Below are 27,671 nucleotides of genomic sequence, written 5' to 3' on the forward strand. Positions count from 1 at the left end.
TAGCGCTTAACTGAATCACTGTGAAGCGGTACGAGAAGGGTGACATTGACACTTTATGACGTGATAGAGCATACAAATCTGAAGAATATTTGAAGTCTCGGTGAATGACGTTTGACGTCCCAAAAGCCCCCTCCCGTGCCGCTCCCATACCTCAGGCACTGACTCAGAACGCTATTATGATATTATGATAGCACGACAGCAGTGGGACGTCCACCCACAAGGTGGACCGACGACATCATAAAGGTAGCTGGAAGGCGCTGGACGCAGGCCGCTACCAACCGGGCAACATGGAAAGCATTGGGGGAGGCCTATGTTCAGCAGTGGACGTCCTATGGCTGAGATGATGATGATGATGATGACAGTGAAATTGTGCAACTTAATAGATATAGCGAACCGCTACTCGGCAAGGGTAGTGTAGGACGCCCTCTAACTAGGTGGAATGATGACTTTCAGTAGGTAAAAGTTGTATACGACAATCCAAGACAGTGTAAAAGGGCGTGTATTTGGATTGGCCTATGTCCAGAACTGGACTGCTATAGACTGACGACGATAACCTCTTTATAAATTGCTCATTTTATTGACATTACGAAAAATCCTTAAAAGCTGTTCTTCTCCCCAACAGGCGTCATGTACGACGGCAAAGAACGCCTAATGGCGGACGCCGAAATGGTTCTGGTGTCAGTTGGCGGTCGCCTGGCCAACGTGAACAATTCGACCGCCAAAACCTTCATAACCTACCGTCGGGCGCACCCTACAGCGCCGTGTAATGCACTCGTGGTTGTCGATGTGTGCGTCATCGTGGCAAGTAAAGGGGAGTGTCCACCGCACGCGTTTTGCATGATCGCCAAGAATCTGAATAAAGGTTAGTGTTCACTGTTGATGAGATTCTTTTTTTCTTGAGTTAATGTCGAGGACCACGGTTAAAGAGGTTTTATAGGATGTAACGCACGAGACTTGTAACGCCTACCTATCTTCTCCATAAGTTTGTTCCAAAAATATTTTAACTCTCCTTGTATAGTTTAATAACATGACGTATCGATGATATGAGGATGTGGAAACTCTTTGTAAGATATTTATAGCAATCTGAGATTATGCAATATATGTTATATCATTATAATCCTAATGAGGCCTAAAACAGATAACTAATCTGAAAAAATCTGAACAAATAGCCTCAAGGTAGTGTCACAGTTTATATCCGAAGTAGTTTAGCGTCTAATGTTTACAACATCTAGTGAGGAAAAGTTGTAATAGATTATAAACAGTTATTTTTTATTAAAATTGAAAATAGTTTAACTTTCTTATTTCAGCATGTCTCTGACAATGTCTTCGTTAAATTACTAATTTATGACTTGTTAAAATATGTTGATATCTGTGTGTATCACAATAATTTCTTTTAAATTGCAGGTTTAATGGGCAGCGATGTTTTTCTGTGTTATAAGAAGTCGATGAACCGTCCTCCTCTAATATCTTACAAGCCAGAAGTTTTATTTAGGTGAGTATAACACAACCTATTTAAAAAATGATTCTACGAACGTAACTTTAAAGATTAGCGATAGTTTCAAACTTAGTAGTTAGTTAATTTACAGAATTAATGCTAATTTGTGCACCTTTCACTTAGTGGCTTAATGAGTATCTCTAGTATTGCGAAAGCATTCGAATTCAGATTCGCATGCGAAATCACATTAGTTGTAAGAGAATCATATAGGATTGGTGTAAATTCGTATACGAGTTTGTAATTAAAAATACGCTTCCTGTAAAAAAATACATTTATTTTGCAATTATTGGTATTGCAAGTTACATTATCATAAGTGTTCACTCACGGTTCAAATGTGCGTAAACTCTTGCAATTATTTTTAACGATTGTATTACACAATTTGTGTTTAATCGTCCGTATAAAATCGCAATCAATCGTACGCAGTCTGAATTAAATTGTGTATATTTTTCTTATTTTCATTATTATAATACGAGACAACAGGACAATTCCTCCTCTCTTTTCTTCCACTTCAGATTCAGGGTCTTATTATTTTACCGGAAATAAACCCCAACCAGCAAGGGCTTCGAAAATATCGGTGGTAGAAGTGGGTTGTTATTATCAAATAACAGCTCACGTGACCCCATAGTAAAACGCCTACAGCCGAGCTAGAATGCGCGCCGTGATAAAATTTTATCGGTGATTTTAGATGATTTTTTACATTTGTCGTATGGGCTTATCGCGTAAAAGGGATAAAATTCCGTGATAAACGCTTATCACGGCGCGCATCCTATGCCTATTTGTCTCCTTTTAAAGTGTATAACTCCTTTGTTTATCATCACTCATCTGTTTGGAGTCGACAATCCTTCACGTCTGTTTTTTTTTCTTCTGATTAATTTATTGATCCAATGAGAACGACAACATCAAAAGCTAACAAACTTTTCCCGGAATTATCGTAGGCATACACAGGAGTAGAATACAACAAACGTTCTCATTTCGACTGTGAAAGTGTAAACTTGAACGCACTTCCCGTGTCAGCTCTAATTAGACCTAAAATGAGTACACTCAATGAAGTGTTACACAACGCTCAATGCTCTATATTAGCCGGTGTGTTTCGCACTCTATTCAATTGACCATAATGGCGCTAATAATATGGTAGCGGCAAGATAAAACCGTTTTTAAAGCCATTATGTATCAGCCTTATCTTTTATTTCAGCAACAGCTGTTTTCCTTTCTAACGCTGCTGTAGTTCTGTTATTTATTAAATAAAATTTGTGGCCTGGTTGAACATGTTATGAAAGTATCAATTTGTCATTGCGAATGACAATTTTGTGCAATGTACATATTTTCGAGTTTGTCGTATGTAGCGGGCAAGAACGTCGAGAACACTTTTCATAAATTGATTAAGGTACATATTAGAAGAATTGACTTCAAACTCGATTCAATTTCAATCATAATGTTTGGTCCAAATTGCTCTAAGCCACCACTGACTTTTAGTTGGCCGATAGTTGAATCGCACTGTAAATCAGTATGGAAATTATGGAAGTGCGCACATTGGATCGGCCGATTCTTCATACAAATTAGAATCGGGGCCAACTATCGGCCAACTTAAAGTCTGTACTGCGCCTAGGCTAAATTTAAAATTCAACCCATCTCAAGACTGAATCCAGTTTTGAGAAGACGGACCCAAAACTTTATTTAGTGTGCTTACCTATACGTTTAGATACGCTAACGCGTTTCCGGACCTCCATGAAAGCATTATGCTATGAATAGGTCGGAATCAGAAATTCCTAAACAATGACAGTACTTCAGTGCTGTCAGCAAACTAGACGCGATATCTCTAATCAGTTGCAGATTATTTACATTATTTAAACGTTATTAGCTCGTAGACTGCATCTGCAATAATATGCATTATTCATACCTCTCGTAGCTTCATTTGGCAATCTTAATTGCTAATTTGTTTTTAAAAGCCTGTACTAAATTGCATTAAATTTTTTATACTCAGGATTTTCACTGTTAGCACATTAATATTTTATAGTTTTGAAGTTCATTTTTCTAAAGAAAGTTATTGTTATCCTTAATTATTTTATTTAGTATCAAATCCTGGTTCTAGCATTGTAGTTCGGTAGCCAGGCGGTTGTCGAATCTACTTTTAGTCTTCTTTCATCTGGCAAAAACAGACTGAAGATTGTGTATTATTTTTGTCACATACTAAAATCTAGACCCAGTCGGCGGGTGACTCAACCAACAGATATAAATAAGATTTGAGTTATGATATAAGCGTTTATAAATTTCATGAATAAAACACTTATTATTTATTAACATCGTCTAGTCTAGGGGTCGGTAACCTTTTAACGTCATAGGCTCTTACTAATACAATATCTATGGGCAAATCTTTTTTTGATATACTTTTTATAAGCTACCAAAACTCGCTTCTTGTAAATTTTGTTGTTTGACTGATTAGTGGTGTCAAGTATCCAATTATCACCCTTCAAATAAACGGCATTAGGTCTAAAATAGCTTATTGATATACTTTTTATAAGCTACCAAAACTAGCTTGTCATAAAGGACAATGGGCAAAATGGTACCCGGCTCCAATAGATATGCTTCTAGTGTCGTTTGAAAGGTCTTACCAAGACGAACAACTTTTACTATGGCCACTAGCCTCAGATCTGGTTGTGTTCGAAGATAAACATACTTTTTTGCAAAATGGTACCCGGCTCCAATGGTTATATTTGTAGTGTCATTTGAAAGGTCTTACCAAGACGAACAACATTTACTATGGCCACCAGCCTCAGATCTGGTTGCATTCGAAGATAAACATACTTTTTGTGTAACCGAAGTATCATACGTGTCCATCGTATGGTACTTAGGTTATGCGAGGCATTACTGCTCCAGCATCCTTCCTTAACTCTATAATTATTTTATTGATAGGGATAATTGTGAAATAAATGTTTTTATTTGAAGAACTACTACCCCCTTGTTAATAAAAAGTTATACCTAAAAAGGATGAACCTTGGATTAAAATGACATTTCCATACCAAATGACAATTTAAGCCAGAGTTCAACTAGGGTGTAACTTTTATTAATAAGGGGGTTGGAGTTTTATTACTTCTTAAGGGTTTTATTATGGGTTGCTAAAGCGAATAAACCCACAAGACCCAATAAGTCCACCCACAAGATGGACGGACGACCACTAAAGGTAGCGGGAAGGCGCTGGATGCAGGCCGCCACCAACCGGCCATTGTGGAAATCATTGGGGGAGGCCTATGTTCAACTAGACGTCCTATGGCTAAAATGATCATGATGATGATGATGAAAGCGAATAAAGGGCTAATGGCTTGGGTAGTTCATCGTAGGTATAATCATTTCCTTTTCAATGTTTATTTTAGTTATATTCATAGATTCTAGTCATAGTACATACTCGTATACATGGATGATTGTGTTATACTTTCATATAATACTTAGTGGAATTACTGCTTTAAAAACGTGAATTAGAACTGGCCCCATAGCAGACATTTTCCTACATTTAAAGGCCTTTTGAAATATATATTGGTTATGGCTATTGGAGCGGGTACCACTTTCCATACATTTGTGCCCATCATCCTTTTATTTGACTGATTAGTGGTGTCAAGTATCCAATTATCACCCTTGAAATAAACGGCATTAGGTCTAAAATAGCTTATTGATATACTTTTTATAAGCTACCAAAACTAGCTTCTTGTAAATTTTGTTGTTTGACTGATTAGTGGTGTCAAGTATCCAATTATCACCCTTCAAATGAACGTCATTAGGTCTAAAATAGCTTATGGATATACTTTTTATAAGCTACCAAAACTCGCTACTCGAAATTTTGTTGTTTGACTGATTGGTGGTGTCATGTGTCCAATTATCACCCTTCAAATAAACGGCATTAGGTCTAAAATAGCTTATTGATATACTTTTTATAAGCTACCAAAACTAGCTTGTCATACATTTTGTTTGACTGATTGGTGGTGTCAAGTATCCAATTATCGTCCTTCAAATAAACGGCATTAGGTCTAAAATATCTTATCCGCATTATCATTGCAGGTATCCAACAATAGACCGCCGCAGTCTAGCTTTCCCCACCTCGGTGCCGCTGTTCTGCCTCCCCATGGGAGCGACCCTGGAGCTGTGGCCCAACAACGCTGCCACGCCTAAGCCTGTGTTCTCAACCTTCGTACTGACGGTTGCTGATGCTACAGACAAGGTAGGTTTAGCTTCTTTTCAGCAATAATATTTTATTGAAAACTTTCTATTGAAAACGATAAATAAATCGGAAAAGAACTCCTTACCTGTGTTTCACAAATAAACTATTTGTATTGTAAAAGAAAATGAAAGAAAGAAGAAAGTGGAGTAGATTGCTGGTACTCGAATGAAAATCACGTCTTGGCAAATGTAGCGTAGGACGTCCTGTAGGCCTAAGATGCGCGCCGTGATAACTTTTATCGACGTCAAAATGTATGGGCAAAATCGATAAAATGGCGTGATAACCACTTATCGCGGCGCGCATCTTAGGCCTACTGTTCTATGGACAAACGATCTCAAGATGATATCTGGCAGCCTGAATGAAAAATCAGAGATATCATGTTTTGTGCGTTCGGTTCGCCCAGTAGACTATTGGCTGAAACATATTAACATTTTATCTATCATTTGTAATCAAAAGCATAACTTTATACAGATTGTTGAATCTCATCCATTACCCGAACGACAATACACCAGTTAAATATGATCAACAGCTACAATGTATGAATTGAACCATTGATCCTCTATTATGTCAAAATTATTTATGATCTAGTCGTATTATTATCGATCCTTTGTTCATGCGGGTTGAATCGTAAGTTACTCTATTCATATTTGGCGCTGTGATAATTTAACTTTCGAGTATGATACTTGAGATTTAATTACTTTCAATGATTTCTTCGACAGGAAATCTATATTTTATTAATCTACTAAACACATTGTTATTACAGATTGATATTGTGCTGTGTACTATCCTTAAATCTATACTAATATTATAAAGCTGAAGAGTTTGTTTGTTTGTTTACTTGAACGCGCTAATAGGCTATACAACATCACGCTACGATCAATAGGAGCAGAGCAATAATGAAAAATGTTGCGAAAACGGGTTTTCACGCGTACAAAATCGCGGGCACAGCTAGTAAATAAATAAAAGCGAAAGGTCACTGATTGACTGACTCACTCACTCATCACGAAATCACAGAAACTACAAGTGCTAGGAGTCTCAAATTTTGCATGGAGATTCCTTTCAGAATGTAGGTGCTCATAAAGAACGGATTTTACGAAACTCCTCCCCTAAGAAGGTAAAACGGGATCCACGCTGACGAAGTAGCGGGCGGCCCGCTAGTTTATTATGCAAAAGATGACAAATTGACGAGCTATCTCTATTCATATTCAGAGAACATGAATCATATTTCCGATACATTTATTACATTATTTCCAGGTGTACGGTTCAGCAGTGACATTCTACGAGAGCTACCCTCACACGCAGCTTACCGAATCACAAATGGAGATGCTGGGATGGCGCGCTAATGTGTCTCATAGTACACACTCGACGCATATCAACAAATGCGTCTGTTTGCTGTCGCGATGGCCCTTCAGTGATACTTTCGAGCGGTGGCTGCTGTACATACTCGTGAGTACTCGGTACAGTACTGTACCGTACTGTACTATTGTGCAATGGCAGAGCCATTACATAATAGTACATATTTTATAGTTTGCGGTACAGTACTGTACTTTTGCGTACTGTACTGTACCGTACTTTAGCGTACTGTACTGTACTTTACCGTACTGTAATGTATTCCACTTGTTTCACAAAAGTGTACTCTTTCATATAAAATCTATCTATCATAATTATAATAAAATGTAAAATGTTTGTTACAGGAAATGTCATGGAGTAAACAACCGCTAACGATACCAATCGAGCGGTACATCACACATTTATTAGAAGAGGTGCCATTCCCTGAGCCTAGGATTCTATTACAGGTAAATATAATCGTCTTTTATCTGTTATTTTTGTTCTTAACAGATATAAAATCGTAGACATGGGCTTTTCCAAACGCATGCCTCTGTTATAAGTTTCATCAGAAATTATCCATACCCTCCCAAGATAACGACTAAAGCCCGGTCTGTGAGCACGTAGAATTATGTCCAATGACCCCAAGCTACCCATCCTTAACGCTCGCGCGTAATTATATTGCTGTCGCGACTGTGCGACGGGCGCCCGCAGTGAGTGTGTGAGGGCGACAGCAACATAATTACGCGCGAGCGATAAGGATGGGTAGCTTGGGGTCATTGCACAGAATTCTATATGCTCGCAGACCAGACTATAGACTTTTTCACAACACTAGTTCTCATAATCACTCTTCATTTATCCACAGCTATCGCCAACAAACGCCCACGACCGAGTCATAGTGACGCGAAGGGACGACCAACCGCTAGTGAGGAGCGGCGCGGGCTTCAGGCAACTGCTTCTCAACTTGGGGCCGGACAACTGCCTGCTGCTACTGGCGTTGGCCATCACGGAGCAGAAGATATTGATACACTCGCTGCGGTATGTCACAAATTATTTATCCACAGTTATTATGAACAACAAGGTGGACCGACGACATCGTAAAGGTAGCAGGGAAGCGCTGGACGCAGGCCGCTACCAATCGATCAATATGGAAAGCATTGGGGGAGGCCTATGTTCAGCAGTGGACGTCCTATGGCTGAAATGATGATGATGATCAACGAACGCCCACAACCGAGTCAAATGCCCGTATTCACAAACGATACTTGCTTAAGTGAAGCAGCAAATCGAACGCACGTTGAATAGAGCTCTGTGATTGGTTCGTATGTCACCCTGTGCGTCCACGCGCACTGTGAGACCTCATAATGTTTGTGTATACGGGCGATAGTGACGCGAAGGGACGACCAACCGCTAGTGAGGAGCGGCGTGGGCTTCAGGCAACTGCTCCTGAACTTGGGGCCGGACAACTGCCTGCTGCTACTAGCGTTGGCCATTACGGAGCAGAAGATATTGATACACTCGCTCCGGTATGTCACAAATTATTTATCCACAGTTATTATGAACAACAAGGTGGACCGACGACATCGTAAAGGTAGCAGGGAAGCGCTGGACGCAGGCCGCTACCAATCGATCAATATGGAAAGCATTGGGGGAGGCCTATGTTCAGCAGTGGACGTCCTATGGCTGAAATGATGATGATGATCAACGAACGCCCACAACCGAGTCAAATGCCCGTATTCACAAACGATGCTTGCTTAAGTGAAGCAGAAAATCGAACGCACAGCGTTGAATGGAGCTCTGTGATTGGTTCGTGTGTCACCCTGTGCGTCCACGCGCACTGTGAGACCTCATAATGTTTGTGAATACGTGCGATAGTGACGCGAAGGGACGACCAACCGTTAGTGAGGAGCGGCGCGGGCTTCAGGCAACTGCTCCTGAACTTGGGGCCGGACAACTGCCTGCTGCTGCTAGCGTTGGCCATCACGGAGCAGAAGATATTGATACACTCGCTCCGGTATGTTGCAAATTATTTATCCACAGTAATCACCAAACACCCACGACCGAGTCACCATCACCACCATCTTACCTAAGTCTGTCGCCATAACGACAATGTTAACAGCATTGTTGTGTTCCGGCAGTTAGAGGTAAGATAGCCAGTTCCTCCGTGGTTGAGGATTCCGGGTGAAGCTCGCTTCCACCTTCGGCCTGATCGTCACTTACCATCAGGTGAGAAACAGGCCAAGTACTTCCTCGTTGTGGATAAAAAAAAAAGTCATAGTGACGCGAAGGGACGACCAACCGCTAGTGAGGAGCGGTGCGGGCTTCAGGCAACTGCTCCTGAACTTGGGGCCGGACAACTGCCTGCTGCTACTAGCGTTGGCCATCACGGAGCAGAAGATATTGATACACTCGCTCCGGTATGTTGCAAGTAATATATCCACAGTTATCACTAACAAACGACAACCGAGTCACCATTACCACCATCTTACCTAAGTCTGTCGCCAGAGCAACAATGTTAACAGCATTGTTGTGTTCCGGCAGTTAGAGGTAAGATAGCCAGTTCCTCCGTGGTTGAGGATTCCGGGTGAAGCTCGCTTCCACCTTCGGCCTGATCGTCACTTACCATCAGGTGAGATACAGGCGAAGTGCTTCCTAGTTGTGGATAAAAAAAAAAAAGTCATAGTGACGCGAAGGGACGACCAACCGCTAGTGAGGAGCGGCGCGGGCTTCAGGCAACTGCTCCTGAACTTGGGGCCGGACAACTGCCTGCTGCTACTAGCGTTGGCCATCACGGAGCAGAAGATATTGATACACTCGCTGCGGTATGTTGCAAGTAATTTATCCACAGTTATCACTAACAAACGACAACCGAGTCACCATCACCACCATCTTACCTAAGTCTGTCGCCATAACAACAATGTTAACAGCATTGTTGTGTTCCGGCAGTTAGAGGTAAGATAGCCAGTTCCTCCGTGGTTGAGGATTCCGGGTGAAGCTCGCTTCCACCTTCGGCCTGATCATCACTTACCATCAGGTGAGATACAGGCCAAGTGCTTCCTCGTTGTGGATAAAAAAAAAGTCATAGTGACGCGAAGGGACGACCAACCGCTAGTGAGGAGCGGCGCGGGCTTCAGGCAACTGCTTCTCAACTTGGGGCCGGACAACTGCCTGCTGCTACTAGCGTTGGCCATCACGGAGCAGAAAATATTGATACACTCGCTGCGGTATGTTGCAAGTAATTTATCCACAGTTATCACAAAACGCCCACGACCGAGTCAAATGCCCTTATTCACAAACGATGCCTGCTTAAAGGCCTATTCAGACCTAAGCGGTATTCGCTACCGTCTGCGGCAGAGAAAACGCTCCAGCCGCGGTACTTGATACTAAATACCTGAGCGAAACCTGCGTGGTATGTACCTCTACCCACAGCGGCAGCGAATATCGCTCAGGTTTGAATAGGCCTTTAGTGAAGCAACAAATCGAACGCACAGCGTTGAATAGAGCTCTGTGATTGGTTCGTGTGTCACCCTGTGCGTCCACGCGCACTGTGAGACCTCATAGTAATGTTTGTGAATACGGGCGATAGTGACGCGAAGGGACGACCAACCGCTAGTGAGGAGCGGCGCGGGCTTCAGGCAACTGCTCCTGAACTTAGGGCCGGACAACTGCCTGCTGCTACTAGCGTTGGCCATCACGGAGCAGAAGATATTGATACACTCGCTGCGGTATGTCACAAATTATTTATCCACAGTTATTATGAACAACAAGGTGGACCGACGACATCGTAAAGGTAGCAGGGAAGCGCTGGACGCAGGCCGCTACCAATCGATCAACATGGAAAGCATTAGGGGAGGCCTATGTTCAGCAGTGGACGTCCTATGGCTGAAATGATGATGATGATTATGAACAAACGCTCACGACCGAGTCAATGCCCGTATTCACAAACGAAGCTTGCTTACTGAAGCAGCAAATCGAACGTACAGTGTTGAATAGAGCTCTGTGATTGGTTCGTGTGTCACCCTGTGCGTCCACGCGCACTGTGAGGCCTCATAATGTTTGTGAATACGTGCGATAGTGACGCGAAGGGACGACCAACCGTTAGTGAGGAGCGGCGCGGGCTTCAGGCAACTGCTCCTGAACGTGGGGCCGGACAACTGCCTGCTGCTACTAGCGTTGGCCATCACGGAGCAGAAGATATTGATACACTCGCTGCGGTATGTCGCAAATATGTGACATGTTTCATAAAGTATTTATTAAAAATAGTCTTTATGGCAGTTATAAGATGCTCATGCAAACATATTTATCTATGGGATGTAGCACACCTATGACCTTTTACCGTGTTTCTTTCGATTTCGCCTATCTTTGAACAAAATCTATATTATGATACCGACCGAACATATCTTGTTTTTAAGAAATTCAGACTAGTTTCGATGCCATTTCACTGAACCAAAATAAATTTGGATTTACAGTAATCAATACATTACACTTAGTACCTGTTCCATTATGCATCCAGTATGTGTTTCATATCTAACACAAGAAAGTTTTTAATGTTATCTAATGTTTGTTTCAGGCCAGACACATTAACAGCTGTATCGGAAGCGGTGTCAAGTTTATTATTTCCCTTCAAATGGCAGTGTCCTTACATACCATTATGTCCATTAGGTAATTAATCTATACTATCTATACTAATATTATAAATGCGAAAGTAACTCTGTCTGTCTGTCTGTCTGTCTTGCTTTCGCGCCTAAACCACTAAACAGATTGTGATGAAATTTGGCATAGAGATATTTGGAGTCTCGGGAAAGGACATAGGAAAGTTTTTATCCCGGTTTTTGAAACAGGGAAGCGCGCGATAAAGTTTTTCTGTGACAGACAAACTAGTTATAGCTAGTTATACATAATTTGACCTTTCTAGCCATTTTTTATATTATTATGATTTAAATGAAATATTTCTTTCAGGTCTGGCAGAAGTGTTGCACGCACCTTTGCCATACTTAATAGGCGTCGACTCAAGGTTTTTCGACCTTTACGAACCCCCGCCAGATGTGACGTGTGTCGATTTAGACACAAATAACATCACAGTAAGTTACTTATGTACTTACATATAAAATTATTAGCATATAGTTGATTATTACGCTCGATTCGATGACATAAATTCGATCCACTCGATACTAAAAACTGCGATGCCTTTGCCATTTTTCGTAACTAAATTGGCTTATTATTTCAGATTTGCGAATCACAACGGCATATATCGATAAAATTATTACCGAAACGGCAAGCGAGATTTCTAAGACAAACATTAGAAGTTTTATATGGCAGCATACGACCGGGTAAGTAAAATAAGATCTAAAACTAAAAAGCATTAGATACATATTAGAATTAGCCACCGAATAAAAATGGGCCAACAAATTCCAATATGCTTGACTTTTGCAGTAATATTGTGTTCAATGTATTTATTCTTGTTCTAGCATCACCTATACACCATTCTAGTGATAGTAAATTCAATGGAGAACCCACAACAAGTTTAGATAGAGATTTCCAAAGAAGGAAAAAAGAGGTAAGTTTTCTTACCTTATCTTTAAAACAGTAGAGAAAATCTAGATGTATCATAATATCATTAGTGATTAGAGCCCTATGTTTGGCTTAATTCTGATTCTAACTTATTCGTTACTGACATAATACTCGAAATTGTCTGGCAAATAATATGCCGTGCATGAGTGTCTAATTTATTAAATGAAAAATCTCATCACAAATGAACTGTGTAAAGACAACGGCACAACACTTTTATGTAGTTGTAATAAATGTGATATTGCAACAAAAATATCTTAGTCTTTTGTGCTGACTGTGAATTTTTTAAACATTACTCTTATTGCAGCAAGCATTAGAGTTGAAAATCCAAGAAGCGTTTCTTCGGTTCATGGCGGTGACGCTACAAGGGTACCGCAGCTACCTCATCCCCATCACGAAGGCACCGACTGTGGGAACTACGGACCCCCACGCGCTGTTTCATATGGACGCGTTCCTTAGATCGAGGGATAAGGTAATATTGTGAACTATTCATTATACATTTAGGATCGTTTTCCATCACGGTATACGTGTATAAGAAACCAATAGGATTTCGTTATTTCCTCGTCGCAGCTCCTGTCAGTTTTAATAAAAACTGGATTAGGGGTGAAAATACACTATTCTTTACATGTGGCCATAACCATAAAGTCACAAGTTATGCACTATCAATGTCAGAAAAAAGATTGAGGGAAGAAAAAAAATCAGCTTTAGTGCAAAATTTCCCTAACCGCTAACGATTAATTTATTTAAACTACATCTATAACAGCTGCTTGGTTATGTGTCGGACTTCAATGAGGTCGCGGGTTCGGTTTCTGCACAATACAAACATTTATGTGCATGAATATATCTCTTAGCATTAGCATTTGCTCAGTATGTATAGTGCGAAAATAAAACAAACATTTAACTCTATTTATACTAGCTGTCCACACACACACAAGCTTTGATATCTCTTTTGCATCTTGAATTAAAATAAAAAAAAAATACTTCTAATCTTCCAGACGCACCAACGTTTCTTCGCGCTAATGATGCGAACGCAAATGTTCACGCGTTTCATCGAAGAGCGTTCGTTCGTTTGCGACGTCGATCAAGGTCTAACGTTCTTCGACGAGTGCATCGAGCGAGTGGCGGCGGGAGACGAGCCGTTACTAGGAATGGACAATACGAATACGTCTGAACGGACCGTGTTTGTGTTGCCGCCTGATCCGCCTGACCCTGGTAAGTTTATAATAAAAGTATCAGCAATTAAGTATTATAATATTTTAAACGCTGGCCCTGGTAAGTTATAAAGTTTCGGAAGGTGGATAATACTGTTCGTTCACGAGCGCTCGTTTGTGAAGTTTATCAAATATTGACGTTTAATGTTATAAAAATATATGGCATTTAAATAATGTTTGCCAGGGGGACAACAGTCCTCAAATCATTGATTAAAAATCCAGTCCTGTTGTCTCCCCTAGCCAGGGGGGACAACAGGACTGCACCCTTAGAGCGAGCGTATCGTTCGCCCAATCCCTCTATGATATTAGAGCGTTGTGGAAGCAGGGTACCATGTGTTGGGCGTGGCAGCTCTTTTACGTCAGAATATTACCTGACAAGTCGCAGTATTTTCTTTCATATTTGAGTTTAGCGTATTACTGACCATTTTGTGACTTGTATTACCATTCACAAGCGTAATCGATATTATATTATGTACCTTTCAGACGAAGTATACACGTACGAGAAATTCGAATTGGACAACGCTCTCGTGGCCAAATGTCGGAGTCGAACCAGAAGCGGTGCGGTGCAAAGCTTACCAGCGGCCGCGCTCGCCTCGGCCGAGTCTTTAGCGGACGCTTCACCTATGGCGAGGCGGACGAAACACGAAATCGCTGCTGCACAGAGGTAATACTGGTCGAATCTTTCGTCCATACCATTGCCGTAAAATTTAAGTAGACCAAAGCTCGCCTAGAATTGTATAGTTGGCTAAAGTAGATGCTTCGGCCGAGTCTCTGGCGGACGTCTCTCTCATGGCAAAACTCGAAATAGTTGCTGCACAGAGGTAAATATAGCTGTTTCTCATGAACCTACAATAAATTTGAGTTGGACAACGCTCTCGTGGCCAAATGTAGGAGTCGAACCAGAAGCGGTGCGGTACAAAGCTTACCCGCGGCCGCGCTCGCTTCGGCCGAGTCTTTAGCGGACGCTTCACCTATGGCGAGGCGGACGAAACACGAAATCGCTGCTGCACAGAGGTAAATACTGCCATTTCTCATGGATCTTATTCCAGACGAAGTATACTAGAAATTCTACTTTTCTGGTGGGTATAGTAAAAGGCGATTAAAGGCTTGAATATTATGGCTCATAGTCACCTAAACCGCAATGGAGCTATTGTTTTGCTCGGAGCTCGGAATCCCTAAAACAGAAATGACCCTAAATCAGAAATGAGGAGTTCCATAGGAGAATCAAAGTAACCAACAACTTAGCCTGCAGAATTGCCATACTTTGTTTCAGGGGGCGGGGCGTATTGTACTGCCCGCATTCAGGTGCTTTCCGCTACCTTCATCAGATTCTCTGTATATTTTATGTTTTCTTGTAAAATATAAAAAAATATTATAGAAAATACCGTATATTGAAGGATCCTTTCCTTTCTAGGTTGGCCCGCAAAGCAAGTTTATCACCAGAGGCGTGGGCTAAGTGTCTCCTAGGCGCTTGCTACTCGCTTTACTTCCTAGCGTTACCGTGTCGTCTACAACTGAGTCGCGGGAAGGAGCACGCGACTTTGCGGGCTGCGTTTGAACTACTGGAGCGGGCTACGAAACTGAGGGTGCCTTGTGACGAGGTGAGTACATAATTACACATAGTTACATAACTATTCTATAAATAAAATAAGAACATTTGTTTCAATGAAGATTGAACTCCTTACGCAAGCTATCAAACTAAGTGTGCTTTAGAGCAGTCGGTCTTAAACAGTGTGTAATGATTCATACAAATGATACTACTGTTACTTACTATAAAGGACAGCATTAGGTTTCAGGCAATACGTTTAGTGAATTTATTATTGGTTGGTTTGGTTTTATCGTTGTTCAAATTAAACAAAACAATTCAAAATCAGGGACAATCCCGTGATATGAGGTTTTGAATAAAGATACGAGAATGAAACTTTCGTTTGAAAATATCAACTTATAACCTCTCACCTTAGGTTGTACAACATTGCAAAAAAAATCTTTGTTCTTCCTCTATTTTTTATTAAGTCTATTAACATCAGAAATTGTTTTCCATCCAGGTCTGCTACCGCGTGATGATGCAGCTGTGCGGTATTCATTCACTACCAGTGTTGGCTGTACAACTCCTGTTTCTAATGAAGCGCGCTGGATTACAACCTAACGCGCTCACCTATGGATACTACAACCGCTGTGTATTGGAGGCTACGTGGCCTAAGGATATGCCCAGGTATGTCATTCAAAATTGTGAAAAATGATGTATTTCTCTTTCGCTTTGCTATTCCAATGAGGGCTATCGTTTTAGCGCTCACCAGTTAGCGCCACTGTAGAGTAAGGTCCTGTCAGTTGCTAGTAGCGAAGACAGTGGCACCAACTGGTGAGCGCTAAAGTGGTAGGAGGACTATCGCATTTGCACTCATCAAGATGGCGCCACTGTAGAGTTAAGTATAAAAACGATAGCCCTCATTAAAGCACATGTTATTTCAAGAGTTATAAATTATTAGTAAGTCTTAATGCAAATAACTAATCTTAAAAAATAAATATTCTTTGATCTGCTCGTTTTCGTAGAAAAATATGAATATGTTTACACCATTTGTGAGCAATAAGTAAGAAATAAATGTCACTGTGTTTCGGGAAGGGCAATAAACAACATTCTTGTCCCGTTAGTTAAAATATGACACTTCTCCTGTTCACTCCCGGCATATTGTAATACTACAGCTTGCAGACTTTCATAGATAAACTACATTTACCATTTTCTCGACCAACACCTCAAGAGAAATGGTGGTGGCTGAAAACCAGCGCTGTCTAGGGCAGGTAGTCCTTGGCGGCACATGCTGAGCCACCTCCATTTGCTTTTTCTTTTAGCTTTATAATGTAATTTTGTTTCTTGTAATTACTTTTATGTGTAAAAAGCAATAAACGTTTTTTATTTATTTACATTTTTCAAAAATGTGATTGTTCCAGCGGTTCCCAGCTACTCTGGAACAAGCTTCGTATAGCAGTGATGGGCGCGGCGTTGTTCCGCAAAGCGGGCGCGCAACGAGCCAGCCGCGCCGCCAGTGCCGGACTTAGCACGACCTCTGCTGGCAGTAAGTATTACTGTACTGAAAGGGTGGTGGTTTTTATTGGCGGTCAAGCTGCAGATCCTGACTACACAGCAGTTGCAGCGGTGGGAATAGTCCCGTATATTGCTCTGGAACAAGATTCGTATAGCGGTGATGGGCGCGGCGTTGTTCCGCAAAGCGGGCGCGCAACGGGCCAGCCGCGCCGCCAGTGCCGGACTTAGCACGACGTCTGCTGGCAGTAAGTAACCTATACTGCTGGCTGGTGATTATTATTGGCGGCAAATCTGTAGATCCTGGCTACACTAGAGTTGCAGAGGTGGGAATAGTCCCGTATATTGCTCTGGAAAAAGATTCGTATAGCAGTGATGGGCGCGGCGTTGTTCCGCAAAGCGGGCGCGCAACGAGCCAGCCGCGCCGCCAGTGCCGGACTTAGCACGACCTCTGCTGGCAGCAAGTAACTTATACCGCTGGTAAATAAGGTTATAGTAGTCTAAATTAATTTTAAGGGTATATTGTGACCTGCAGGTCCATGTTAGTGAGAAATTACAGTTTGATGACCAAATATGAACTGAATAACGTCTTTACCCCTTGCCAAACCTAGAAACATTGTTCGTGGTCTACAAGGCTTACCTATGTATGGTTTTTTTGAGGACCTTTAGCATACTATAAGCACTTTCTTCAGGGTCTATGATAAAATATTGTCCATGTTTTCTTGTGTGAAAAGTGAGTTAAACAATAGTCACGAGTGCTATCGACGAAGATCTATCTACTACCGCCCTTGTAATAGACTGAAAAGTCCACAAGATTATTTAAAAAAGTCGCATTTGTGTACTGGGTTACACTGGGTGAATCAATTCCTAGCCTCCTACGTGAACAAAGGCGACCGCTTTAGTCGAATCAATTCACTGTGAAATGGTTCCGAGGTGACATGAGAACACTAAAAAATCCACTTTCTTTACCCAGCTGAACAATGTTGAATAATACATGTTTGTTCACAGGCAGTGGCACGTTACCTCGCGTGCGTTCGGCAGCGGCCGTGGGCGAAGGCGGCGAGTTGTCCGCTCTGGCGGGACTGGCAGCGTGCGAACCCGCTCTCAGTCGGACTAGCTTGGACTCGGGTGAGTTGAACATAGGTTTATTACTTTCTTTATTCTTTCTTTCTTGTGTTTAAAGTTACCTCTTACATGAAATACAGATGATTGGCTATGGTACAGTCGACAGCACATCAAGCTATACATTTTCGTTGCAAACTCGCCCCTATCGCAACTACGTAAGATACCACAGTTACGTTTACGTTGACGTGCTGTCGACCGTACATTAAGAAAGACTATTAAACAGGATGATCATCATAATAATGAACACATTATCGTATCTCGAAGGGGCATTATCTTCGTATTGGATTTGTATTCCCACGAACGCCTACCAAAAGGACCGGCCTCCGCTCCGTGACCATGGATGGATACATAGAAGAGATACAAATGATAATAATAAAGGTTAAAATATTAAAAATGTATGTGTCGGTGCCCCGCCAATAATGGCTTAATTGTTGCTTATTGCTGGTTGAGACTGGCATATGAAAATCAAGAATAAAAAAAGGGATACAAGAAAACATTTTGTATTGTACAGACCTAGGCCTCGTTTTAGTCACATTATCTTTTACAAACCAAGCAGAGATATTACGATGACTGGAAAAATAGTCAGTTTTAAATATAAATAGTCACTATAGTCGATATAATCCACAGGCAGGGAACAGGAGGCGCGTTCCACCGCGTTCGAAGCGCTGATCCGTCGCGGGAACATCGTGCGCGCCACGCCGGCACGCCCGCACGTGCCAGCTATGTCCACCGCGGCAGGGATACTCATCACAGGTACGACTCCCGGCAGGGACAGAGGTCCAAGTTTCAGACTATTCGAGTTCAAAATTGCAAGATTGGACCTGCACAAAGTAACATAAAACACTGCAAGTAAAAGAAAAGGTTGTAATTAGTTCTGAAAACCCAATTATTTTAATGTTTGGAGAATTCCAAGCGCATATCTTTAAATGAAGCCTCCTCACTCTCAAGTTTCTTAGGCCCATAATCATATCACTTTTTGGTCAACGTTGAACAATAGTTGATTGATTATTTAAATCAATTAAAAATGCAATTTATCTAAAGCAGAGTTAACATTTATTATCATTTTAGATAATTGTTATTAAACAATTACTAAATAATAATAATATAGTTTTTATTTCAGTCATTTTTTACACCCTGTAATATTAACTAACACAATAAGTTCAAAAAAATAAATGTGAAAAAAAAACAGATCATAAAATTGATAAATAAAAAGTGAAGAAAGTAAATTAGACCGGTCAAAAATTAGGTGTTTCTCAGTATGATATTCTTTACAGGAATGCCCTCAAACCCCGACTTGACTGAAACAGCAAGACCCCGAAGTAACTCTTTAGGCAACGAAGACACTAGCAGTACACCGTTAACTATTTCTGAAAAGAGACAGGTAAACTCCTACTCACTTCACTCTGACATTATTTAATTTGTTTCCAATGTATTAATACGTTTATTTGTCCTATTTTTAGACCATACACGTTAGTCCGGACAGTCCGTCAGATTTGAGAATTCTAACAAGGTCAGAGAGTTTCGCTGGCGATGCACAGATTATACAGAATCTACAGAGGCTATCATTCGGTGGAGGTACGTTATTGATAATGTATAAAACTCATAAAAAAGCTCATTTATTTTTGCAAGTGGGCTTTTAAAAAGCACTTTTACACGCCCCAGTATTAACCCTACTACTGCTTCAGGACAATAAATGGGCCAGTGTTGAGAAGAAGCAGCGCAAGAAACTTAGTCACTGTAAATTCTACAATACGTTAGATTTGATTTCTAATATGACTATTATAATAACCTACTTTTCGTGTAAATCTTTAAAACAGTTTTAACGTAACCATAGATGAATTAAATTTCCGTATTTAATAGGTATTTGGATTAATCATTAACTATGACTTTGTTTTTAGTGTCAAATCCAAAATCGCGGTGCACGCGAGCCCTCAGTTTCCCCGAAGAGCCCGACAAAGAGGCAGCTGCGACGGAGTCATTAGAGGCGAAGACATCACCATTGAAGTAAGAAAATCTTTCATTTCGTAATTTTTTATAGCGCTTCGAGATTTTAAAACATTTGTGTGATGCTGATTTGATTGAATTTTCCTCTTGGCGTAGTAAATGGGCGTAGACATAAGTTTTTCACTGATGGCCGTTGGGACAGAAAATTTCTCGAGTGGCGACCACGGCCCGGAAGACGTAGCGTGGGCAGGTCCCCTACTAGGTGGACCGACGATCTGGTGAAGGTCCCTGGAAGAACCTGGATGCGGGCAACGCAGGACCGGTCGTTATGGAAATTCTTGGGGGAGACCTTTGTCCAGCAGTGAACGTTATTTCGCCGAAACGAACGAAAGTAAAGTAAAAATTGGAAGACCTTGACATGGACTTTGTCAAAGAAGTTATTTCATCATCATCATTATCATCATCTCAGCCATAGGACGTCCACTGCTGAACATAGGCATCCCCCAATGCTTTCCATGCTGCCCGGTTGGTAGCGGCCTGCGTCCAGCGCCTTCCTGCTACCTTTATAATGTCGTCGGTCCACCTTGTGGGTGGACGTCCCACGCTGCGTTTTCCGGTACGCGGCCTCCACTCCAGAACCTTGCTGCCCCATCGGCCGTCAGTTCTGCGTACTATGTGCCCTGCCCATTGCCACTTTGGCTTGCTAATCCGTCGGGCTATGTCAGCGACTTTAGTTCGTTTACGGATCTTCTCATTTCTGATTCGATCTCGTAAAGAAACACCAAGCATTGAATTATTGTTTATAACCCAGATTAACATATAGGCTATAATTTATGACGATCTGTGACAAACTAAATTTCACGCGGGTGAAACCGCGGGCAAAAGCTAGTCTATACTATAATATTATAAAGAGGAAAGATTTGTACCTATTTTTGTATGTTTGTAATGAATGGGCTCAAAAACCACTGAACGGATTTTGATGAAACTTTACAGTATTATTGTTTATAACTCAGAATATCATATAGGCTATAATTTATGACGATTTGTGACAAACTTAATTTCACGCGGGTGAATGCAAAAGCTAGTCAACACTAATCACGCCTTCTATTACAGACTATCGCCTAGAACTCCAGTGCTATCAGACGACCCACTAGGCGCGCTCGCCGAGCCAGCCCTTGAGCCCATCCCCCCACCCCCCTCAGAAGAACCTCAAGCCCCTCGCCACGAGTTCAGTGTCAGCCCCAAGCTGTTCCATCGCAGAAGCAACTCGTTCCAGGACGACCCGCCTGAGGACCACCAAGGGTACACAGCTTCCGTTGATGTTGTAGTTTAATGGTCATTGGTCTTGCATGCTTGGTTTATTGGCAGATATAATTGGGGAATTGAGATGATATATAAAAAAAAATTTGCTAAGTTTTTATTGCGGAAAACTACCTGTTTTACATATTTATTTGTCTTGTAACTTGTGACAGACAGTCCAAGGGCTATTTTCAAAAACTGCCACTTAATATTTTTTCACTTATGATGGAGTTTATAGCCTTCTCTGTTTGATTGACTAAAATAGCTCGGAAAAATCAACATTACAAAACTTTATACATTTCAGTAAAATTATCTATTCTGTTTATTAGTATAATTTCAAAAACGTTTTTAATTTGTTTTAAACTTGAATCGCCACTTCATTGCTGAACGTCATAAAGTATCACCACACTCGCTTATCTCAACGCGACATATCGATAAAATTCAAAATTGTCCCGCCCCCACCCTAGGTCCCTTCCTACCCGCCCCACGATTCAGTAGCGCTAGTGCTGCCCCTTTGTGAAACAAGATAACCTCGATAGTTTCCTCCTGATAGGAAACTGCACAGAAGTGAGACGGCGCCAGGCGGGACGGTGTCTTCTAGTCTTGCAAGCTTGGGGAACACTTTGAAGATTAGTTTCGGGTGAGTATTGAATAGTTAGATATGTATCAGCAGGGAATAAAAATAATCGTATATGCGCCTAAAGCCTGGTCCGTGAGCACGTAGTATTTTGTCCAATGACCCCAAGCTACCCATCCTTATCGCTCGCGCGTAATTATATTGCTGTCGCGACTGTGCGACGGGCGCCCGCAGTGAGTGTGCGAGCGCGACAGCAACATAATTACGCGCGAGCGATAAGGATGGGTAGCTTGGGGTCATTGGACAAAATTCTACGTGCTCACGGACCAGGCTTTACCAGTGGTGTCACTGTCAACTGACTGCTCCATACGTTGGCCCCAACGTTGGTTCCATAGCCACTCGTCCAACGTGCGGATCTAGAATAGTATTGGCACAAACGTTGGCAAGCTATTGGCTGGTCTTAATTTGTTGCCACTGTTGCCAGTAGCGCCAACTGGTTAATGCAAATGCGATCCCTATAATATGGCGCTATAGTTATAATAAAATGTTTGGAACATTTTGGGTACATACGCCACGATTTAGCATGGAATCGAAGACTACTGTTTTCATGAATCTTTTGATATTAATTACCGTGTGAACAGCAATTTTTATTAGATGTCAAGTGTGTAAAAATTTAATAACTGTGAAATCGTTGTAAATATTCAACTGCTAGTTTTTTTTTCTAATTTAACATTAGCATGTTTGTTTATTAGCTACTTTAGCAAATTATTTTCTTTTGATTTTCTTTTATTTTTTATCATCGCATCGCATTCATTTCCATTGAATCTACCAAATTAACCATGGTCTAAAATCCAGAAACAAAATGGGAAATGAGTGTAGTGTACATTCATGTCATAAATAATAATACCAGTTCTATTCACGAGCAGTTTAAGGTTGAATAATAAGTGTAGTTTTATAAAGTCCGGTTGACGAGCAGATATAATTTCGTCCAATGACTGGCGACTGTGCGGCGACGGGCGGCCGCAGTGAGTGTGCGAACGCGACAGCAATATAATTACCCACGAGCGGTAGTTTGGGGTCATTGAACGAATTACTATCAGCTCGGCGACCGGACTTAAGAATTGGTATTATAAGATAAATGTACGAAAAATACACAATAAAACACTAAAATTAACCTTCTATGCTCGAGCATTTCTTCTTAAAATTTCGAATTTCGTGCATTTAACTGCAGCGTGTTCACATTTTATTTGAGCGCACATCACATTCGCTAGCCTGTTTGTTTCTTAGACGCTATTCGCCTGCCCGCCTCTCGTTGCGCAAGGATAACATGAAAATCGGCAAGGCTATCGAGACGTACTTCAGGTGAGCATGATTCACGCTTGACACAAACTATTTATGTACTCAAGATTACAGAAAATACTTATGTACTCAAGATTACAGAAAACACGAAAATACAATCCGGTCGAGCTAACTGCGTACCTCGTTGAAATGCGACTCCCTCCCACTTTCCCGCGTTCGCCCCGTCCGTACCAGAGCGTCGATGTGACGTCACGGCTGCCACGTGTGCAGTTAACTCGACCCGGTTGTTCGCGAATCAAAGTTGTAATTTCATTACAGTTAACAGTACAAAATAAGTTTGTGTTGTTTTTTTTATTTACTCTATAGCATGGTTTCATTTATCACTGTTGTTGATTAGTTAATAAACTAGTCTGTGTTATTGATTTTTGCATGAAACTCTTTTATTTTAGCTTTTTAGGATTAACAATCCCCATACATTCAAACTACATACTATTTTAACCCCAAACACTTGATAAAAAATCTATATTGTGCTAACAGTTTTTGTGCAGACGACAGCACATCAGACTATACTTATACATTTTGGTTGAAAATCGCCTGTATTGCAAGTAAATAAGATGCTACATGTCATCTCGTCATGCCGTCGTCTGTACATCAGATTATACATGTTTACTGTAAAATAGCTCCTCTTACAAAAATATTAAGGTACCGCTGTTTATGTAGACAACAAAACGTCAAGCTAAACGGTTTCTTATGAAGTTGTAACAGGAGTTATTTTACTACAAAAATGTGCTGTTGACTGTACAATCCACTTACCTTTTAGCCCAACAAGTATAGCTGGTAAGAAGTCAAACGAGCTTCTCCAAAGCGGCCTCAGCAGTCTCAAATCCGCCGCTACGAGTATGGCCAAAAAGTTTGATGAGATGAAAGAAGTCATTTCGGCCAACTCGACGCCAGTAAAAGGCGCTATTGGCAACGCTACTAGCGCCCTGAGCAGTCTAATAGCGGAGGAAGACTCGACTGACGGCTCTTCGGAGATCAATCCTGATGGTGAGTAGATCGTCGTCGTTTCAGCCGAAAGACGTTCACTGCTGGACAAAGGCCTCCCCCAAGGATTTCCACAGGAAATTTTGGGGCAGGAAAGTTCTTGAGTGGCGACCACGAGCTGGAAGACGTAGCGTGGGCAGGCCTCCCACTAGGTGGACCGACGATCTGGTGAAGGTCGCGGGAAGTACCTGGATGCAAGTGACGCAGGACCGGTCTTTGTGGAGTAGATCGTAACATAGTTTAAATAAATGTCAGTCGACAACCGCTTCGTAGCCCAAAAATGTGTTATTGATGGGTTTTTTAAACGGCTTTATTAAAATGTTGGCAGTTACTTATGTCATTGAAGACATCAGTCATCAGTTACAGTCAAATTCTATTAAAGGTTTAGTTCTGCGCTTAACTCAGTATAGGAGCGGCACGGAAGGTCTTTTTTGAGACGTCAAACGTCAGTGAGCCTTCAAATTATGCTTCAGATATGTATGCTGTCACGTCATAATATATCAATGTCACCCCTTTCGTATCGCTCTCATACTTCAGGCACTGGCCGAATTAAACGCTAAAACTATAGTAATATTCACTCACAGTGACGTGTAATCAATATTTATAGATCGGCGTTTTTAAACTACTTAACCCTCACATGAGGTCACTTGTGGCTACAGCATCAAGTGACTAGTGGTCATCTCCCCTTCTTATAGCGTTTAGAGTAGGCGCACACTGTTGATTTTTCGTCGGCCGATAGTTTAGTCGGGCAGTTGATCAGTATGGGCATGTATGGGAGTGCGCACACTACGCCGATTCGATTTGGCCGATTCTTCATACAAATTAAAATCGGGCACAACTATCGGCTAACTAAAAATCAACGGTGTGCACCTACTCTTAGTGGCAGTGGTATTACTTAGAAAATAACCAAACTCCTGTCTATTTCAGAGTGGGTCGGAGGTATCGGGTTCAGACGCGCGTCCAGCGACGCCGAGCTAGCGTGCTCTATGGAGAGAGGCTCGCTCGCTACGCTACTCTCGCATCTGCCCGACAACCTCTATCCACCTAATAACGTGAGTATTCTAAAGCCCGGTCTGTGAGCACGTAGAATTTTGTCCAATGACCTCAAGCTACCCATCCTTATCTCTCGCGCGTAATGAGGGCTATCGTTTTAGCGCTCACCAGTTAGCGCCACTGTAGAGTAAGGTCCTGTCACTTGCTAGTAGCGAAGACAGTGGCACCAACTGGTGAGCGCGAAAGTGGTAGGAGGACTATCGCATTTGCACTCATCAAGATGGCGCCACTGTAGAGTAAGGTCCTGTCAATCGCCAGGGGTGCCAACTGTTAAGTATGAAAACGATAGCCCTCATTATATTGCAGTCGCGACTATCGACGGGCGCCCGCAGTGAGTGTGCGAGCGCGACAGCAACATAATTACGCGCGAGCGATAAGGATGGGTAGCTTGGGGTCATTGGACAAAATTCTACGTGCTCGCAGACCAGACTATATATACCACACACTATGTTGCGGCGCTTCTTCGCAGCACTTGCCAAATGTTGTGGTCTCGAAGCGCTGGTAGGGCATGTAAAGGCTCCATAAGAGCAAAACTCATTTTTTTAATCAATCATTTTTTTTTAATATTTGACGATTTGTATTGTAAGCTCTATTTAAGGCCCAGAACAGACGGTGAAACGCAACTGCAACGAAACTGCAACTGCTAGTTACTTTTGAGTTGCATCTAAGTTTCTGCCATAGCGTCCGTTGAGAGACCACACATGACGCGACCAGTTTAAAAGCTTCAACCTGGTCGCGTCATGTGTGCACTATGTGTAGCTAGCAGTTGCAGTTCCGTTTCACCGTCTGTTCTGGGCCTAATAGTCTACACAAATAGAAATTTTGACTTTGACACAAGGACACTCGCACTTGCTGTGTCGAATGAAAATAGAAACATGCATAAGTTAACCAAAAGTTAACTTAACTCCCCGGTCGCACATGCCTTTTCCTATTGCTGCATGATAGGATATATTTGTAAGAACCACGAGCTTGTGTATATCTGCCCCAATTTATGTTTGGCCATCTCTGACACTGAGCAATCTTCTTCTGCCTCTCTTTATCCCGTTACGCGGGGCTAAATAACACCAAGTAAGAAACTTAAATGGAAATAAAACCGATAACTGTACGTATAATTTAACAGGATGACCCGAAATCCTCTCCGCCACCAGTCATCGTTCACATGTCGTCGTGCTCGCAATGCCACCAGTGCCTGGCGCTGTTATACGACGAAGACATTATGGCGGGCTGGGCGGCAGACGACTCCAATCTTAATACGCGTTGTACTGCGTGCGGGCGTCATACGGTGCCGCTGCTGTCTGTACAGGTAAGCTAATGCTGTGAGTGCTGTGACGTCACAATATGTCCGCTTCTGTGACGTTCCCATCACCCTACTGGCTGCTGTGACGCCACCTTCCCTTGTCTCACTGCTGTGACGTTAATAGCTCCCCCTCTCGCTGTTGGACTGTACATTCGAGAATTTACGCTAAATCTATCTTCCTCGGCAGCTGGACTATTGTGGTGAACCCTCTTTTAACAACCATCTATTTACTTTAACTCATTTATTAGTCATTTGTGCACTAACTAAAAATCTTTTCTTTACAGATCGTCCGAACAAATCAAACACAAGCAGAAATACTTAGCGTGCCTTATCTAAACCCCTTGGTGTTGCGGAAAGAGTTCGAATCAATATTAAGTATGTATATTCAGCTTTAACTCCTGCAATTTACAGTTCATAATGGCTTAAAATGTTGTAATTTTGAATATATTTTTAGGTAGAGAAGGAGATACGTGTCTAGCGGAGCCAGAATTCGTAGAATCGCATCCGATCGTATATTGGAATCTGGTGTGGTTCTTAGATCGTGCCAACATCGAAAACCATCTGCCTGATCTCCTGTGCCCAGATTTCCAGGCCAAATATTTGAGCTTGGACGCTCTTACGGAGACTGATAAAGTTGGTAAGTGATAGAAACTGAGTAATTTGATTAGACGATAGAAACTGAGTAATTTGATTGAACATGAGTTTGTATTTTTATGCAGTGTTTGTCTTATGGAAAATTAACTTATCATATTATATGGAATACAAGAATATCACCAGCAAGTCGTCTAATTTACAAGGAAATATAAATAATTTAGTTAAAAGACGTTAGAGGAAGGCAAGTCTGCCGGCGCAACCTCAGTGTTGGTCCTTATAGCACGCGAGATCGCAAATAGCGCGCGAGCTGCAGAGTGACTGAAACTTGTTTGCACTAGTCGTTTAGCACTAGACTTAATAATTTTGTAGCTGAACTATCACTAACTGAATGCCTAAAATGAACAATAAACTAAAACAAAAAACGGGATTATTCCCACATCTCGTTCCCACCGCTGCAACTCATGTGTAGCCAGGATCTACAGCTTGACCGCCAATAAAAACCCAACCAGTGGAGGTCAAGTTTGTCCCAGGGGAAAGTTAAACTGTCATTGGACCCGCAACGAAATTAATCAGAAGAACATAGAAGTTCGAAGTTAAG

General features: G+C 41.7%; 1 protein-coding gene across 1 annotated transcript in view; it reads left to right on the top strand.

The window, feature by feature from the left end:
- The window catches only part of LOC135079543 (DENN domain-containing protein Crag), a 42,693-nt gene that overhangs the window by 7,449 nt on the left and 7,573 nt on the right, over positions 1-27,671 (top strand). The window contains exons 4-32 of the mRNA XM_063974194.1: positions 623-862; positions 1,405-1,492; positions 5,543-5,702; positions 6,957-7,148; positions 7,397-7,498; positions 7,894-8,066; positions 11,596-11,687; positions 11,985-12,106; positions 12,253-12,355; positions 12,494-12,582; positions 12,901-13,065; positions 13,589-13,805; positions 14,288-14,468; positions 15,219-15,405; positions 15,850-16,016; positions 16,751-16,875; positions 17,850-17,969; positions 18,594-18,719; positions 19,241-19,347; positions 19,427-19,541; positions 19,865-19,970; positions 21,024-21,212; positions 21,763-21,849; positions 23,074-23,148; positions 23,906-24,132; positions 25,057-25,181; positions 26,303-26,485; positions 26,764-26,854; positions 26,934-27,116. Of these exons, the coding sequence (XP_063830264.1) occupies positions 623-862; positions 1,405-1,492; positions 5,543-5,702; positions 6,957-7,148; positions 7,397-7,498; positions 7,894-8,066; positions 11,596-11,687; positions 11,985-12,106; positions 12,253-12,355; positions 12,494-12,582; positions 12,901-13,065; positions 13,589-13,805; positions 14,288-14,468; positions 15,219-15,405; positions 15,850-16,016; positions 16,751-16,875; positions 17,850-17,969; positions 18,594-18,719; positions 19,241-19,347; positions 19,427-19,541; positions 19,865-19,970; positions 21,024-21,212; positions 21,763-21,849; positions 23,074-23,148; positions 23,906-24,132; positions 25,057-25,181; positions 26,303-26,485; positions 26,764-26,854; positions 26,934-27,116 (4,137 nt within the window). The remainder of the gene's footprint in view (positions 1-622; positions 863-1,404; positions 1,493-5,542; positions 5,703-6,956; positions 7,149-7,396; positions 7,499-7,893; positions 8,067-11,595; positions 11,688-11,984; positions 12,107-12,252; positions 12,356-12,493; positions 12,583-12,900; positions 13,066-13,588; positions 13,806-14,287; positions 14,469-15,218; positions 15,406-15,849; positions 16,017-16,750; positions 16,876-17,849; positions 17,970-18,593; positions 18,720-19,240; positions 19,348-19,426; positions 19,542-19,864; positions 19,971-21,023; positions 21,213-21,762; positions 21,850-23,073; positions 23,149-23,905; positions 24,133-25,056; positions 25,182-26,302; positions 26,486-26,763; positions 26,855-26,933; positions 27,117-27,671) is intronic.

Source organism: Ostrinia nubilalis, chromosome 16 (genome assembly GCF_963855985.1).
Source record: "Ostrinia nubilalis chromosome 16, ilOstNubi1.1, whole genome shotgun sequence".
NCBI classification, from domain to species: Eukaryota; Metazoa; Arthropoda; class Insecta; order Lepidoptera; family Crambidae; genus Ostrinia; species Ostrinia nubilalis.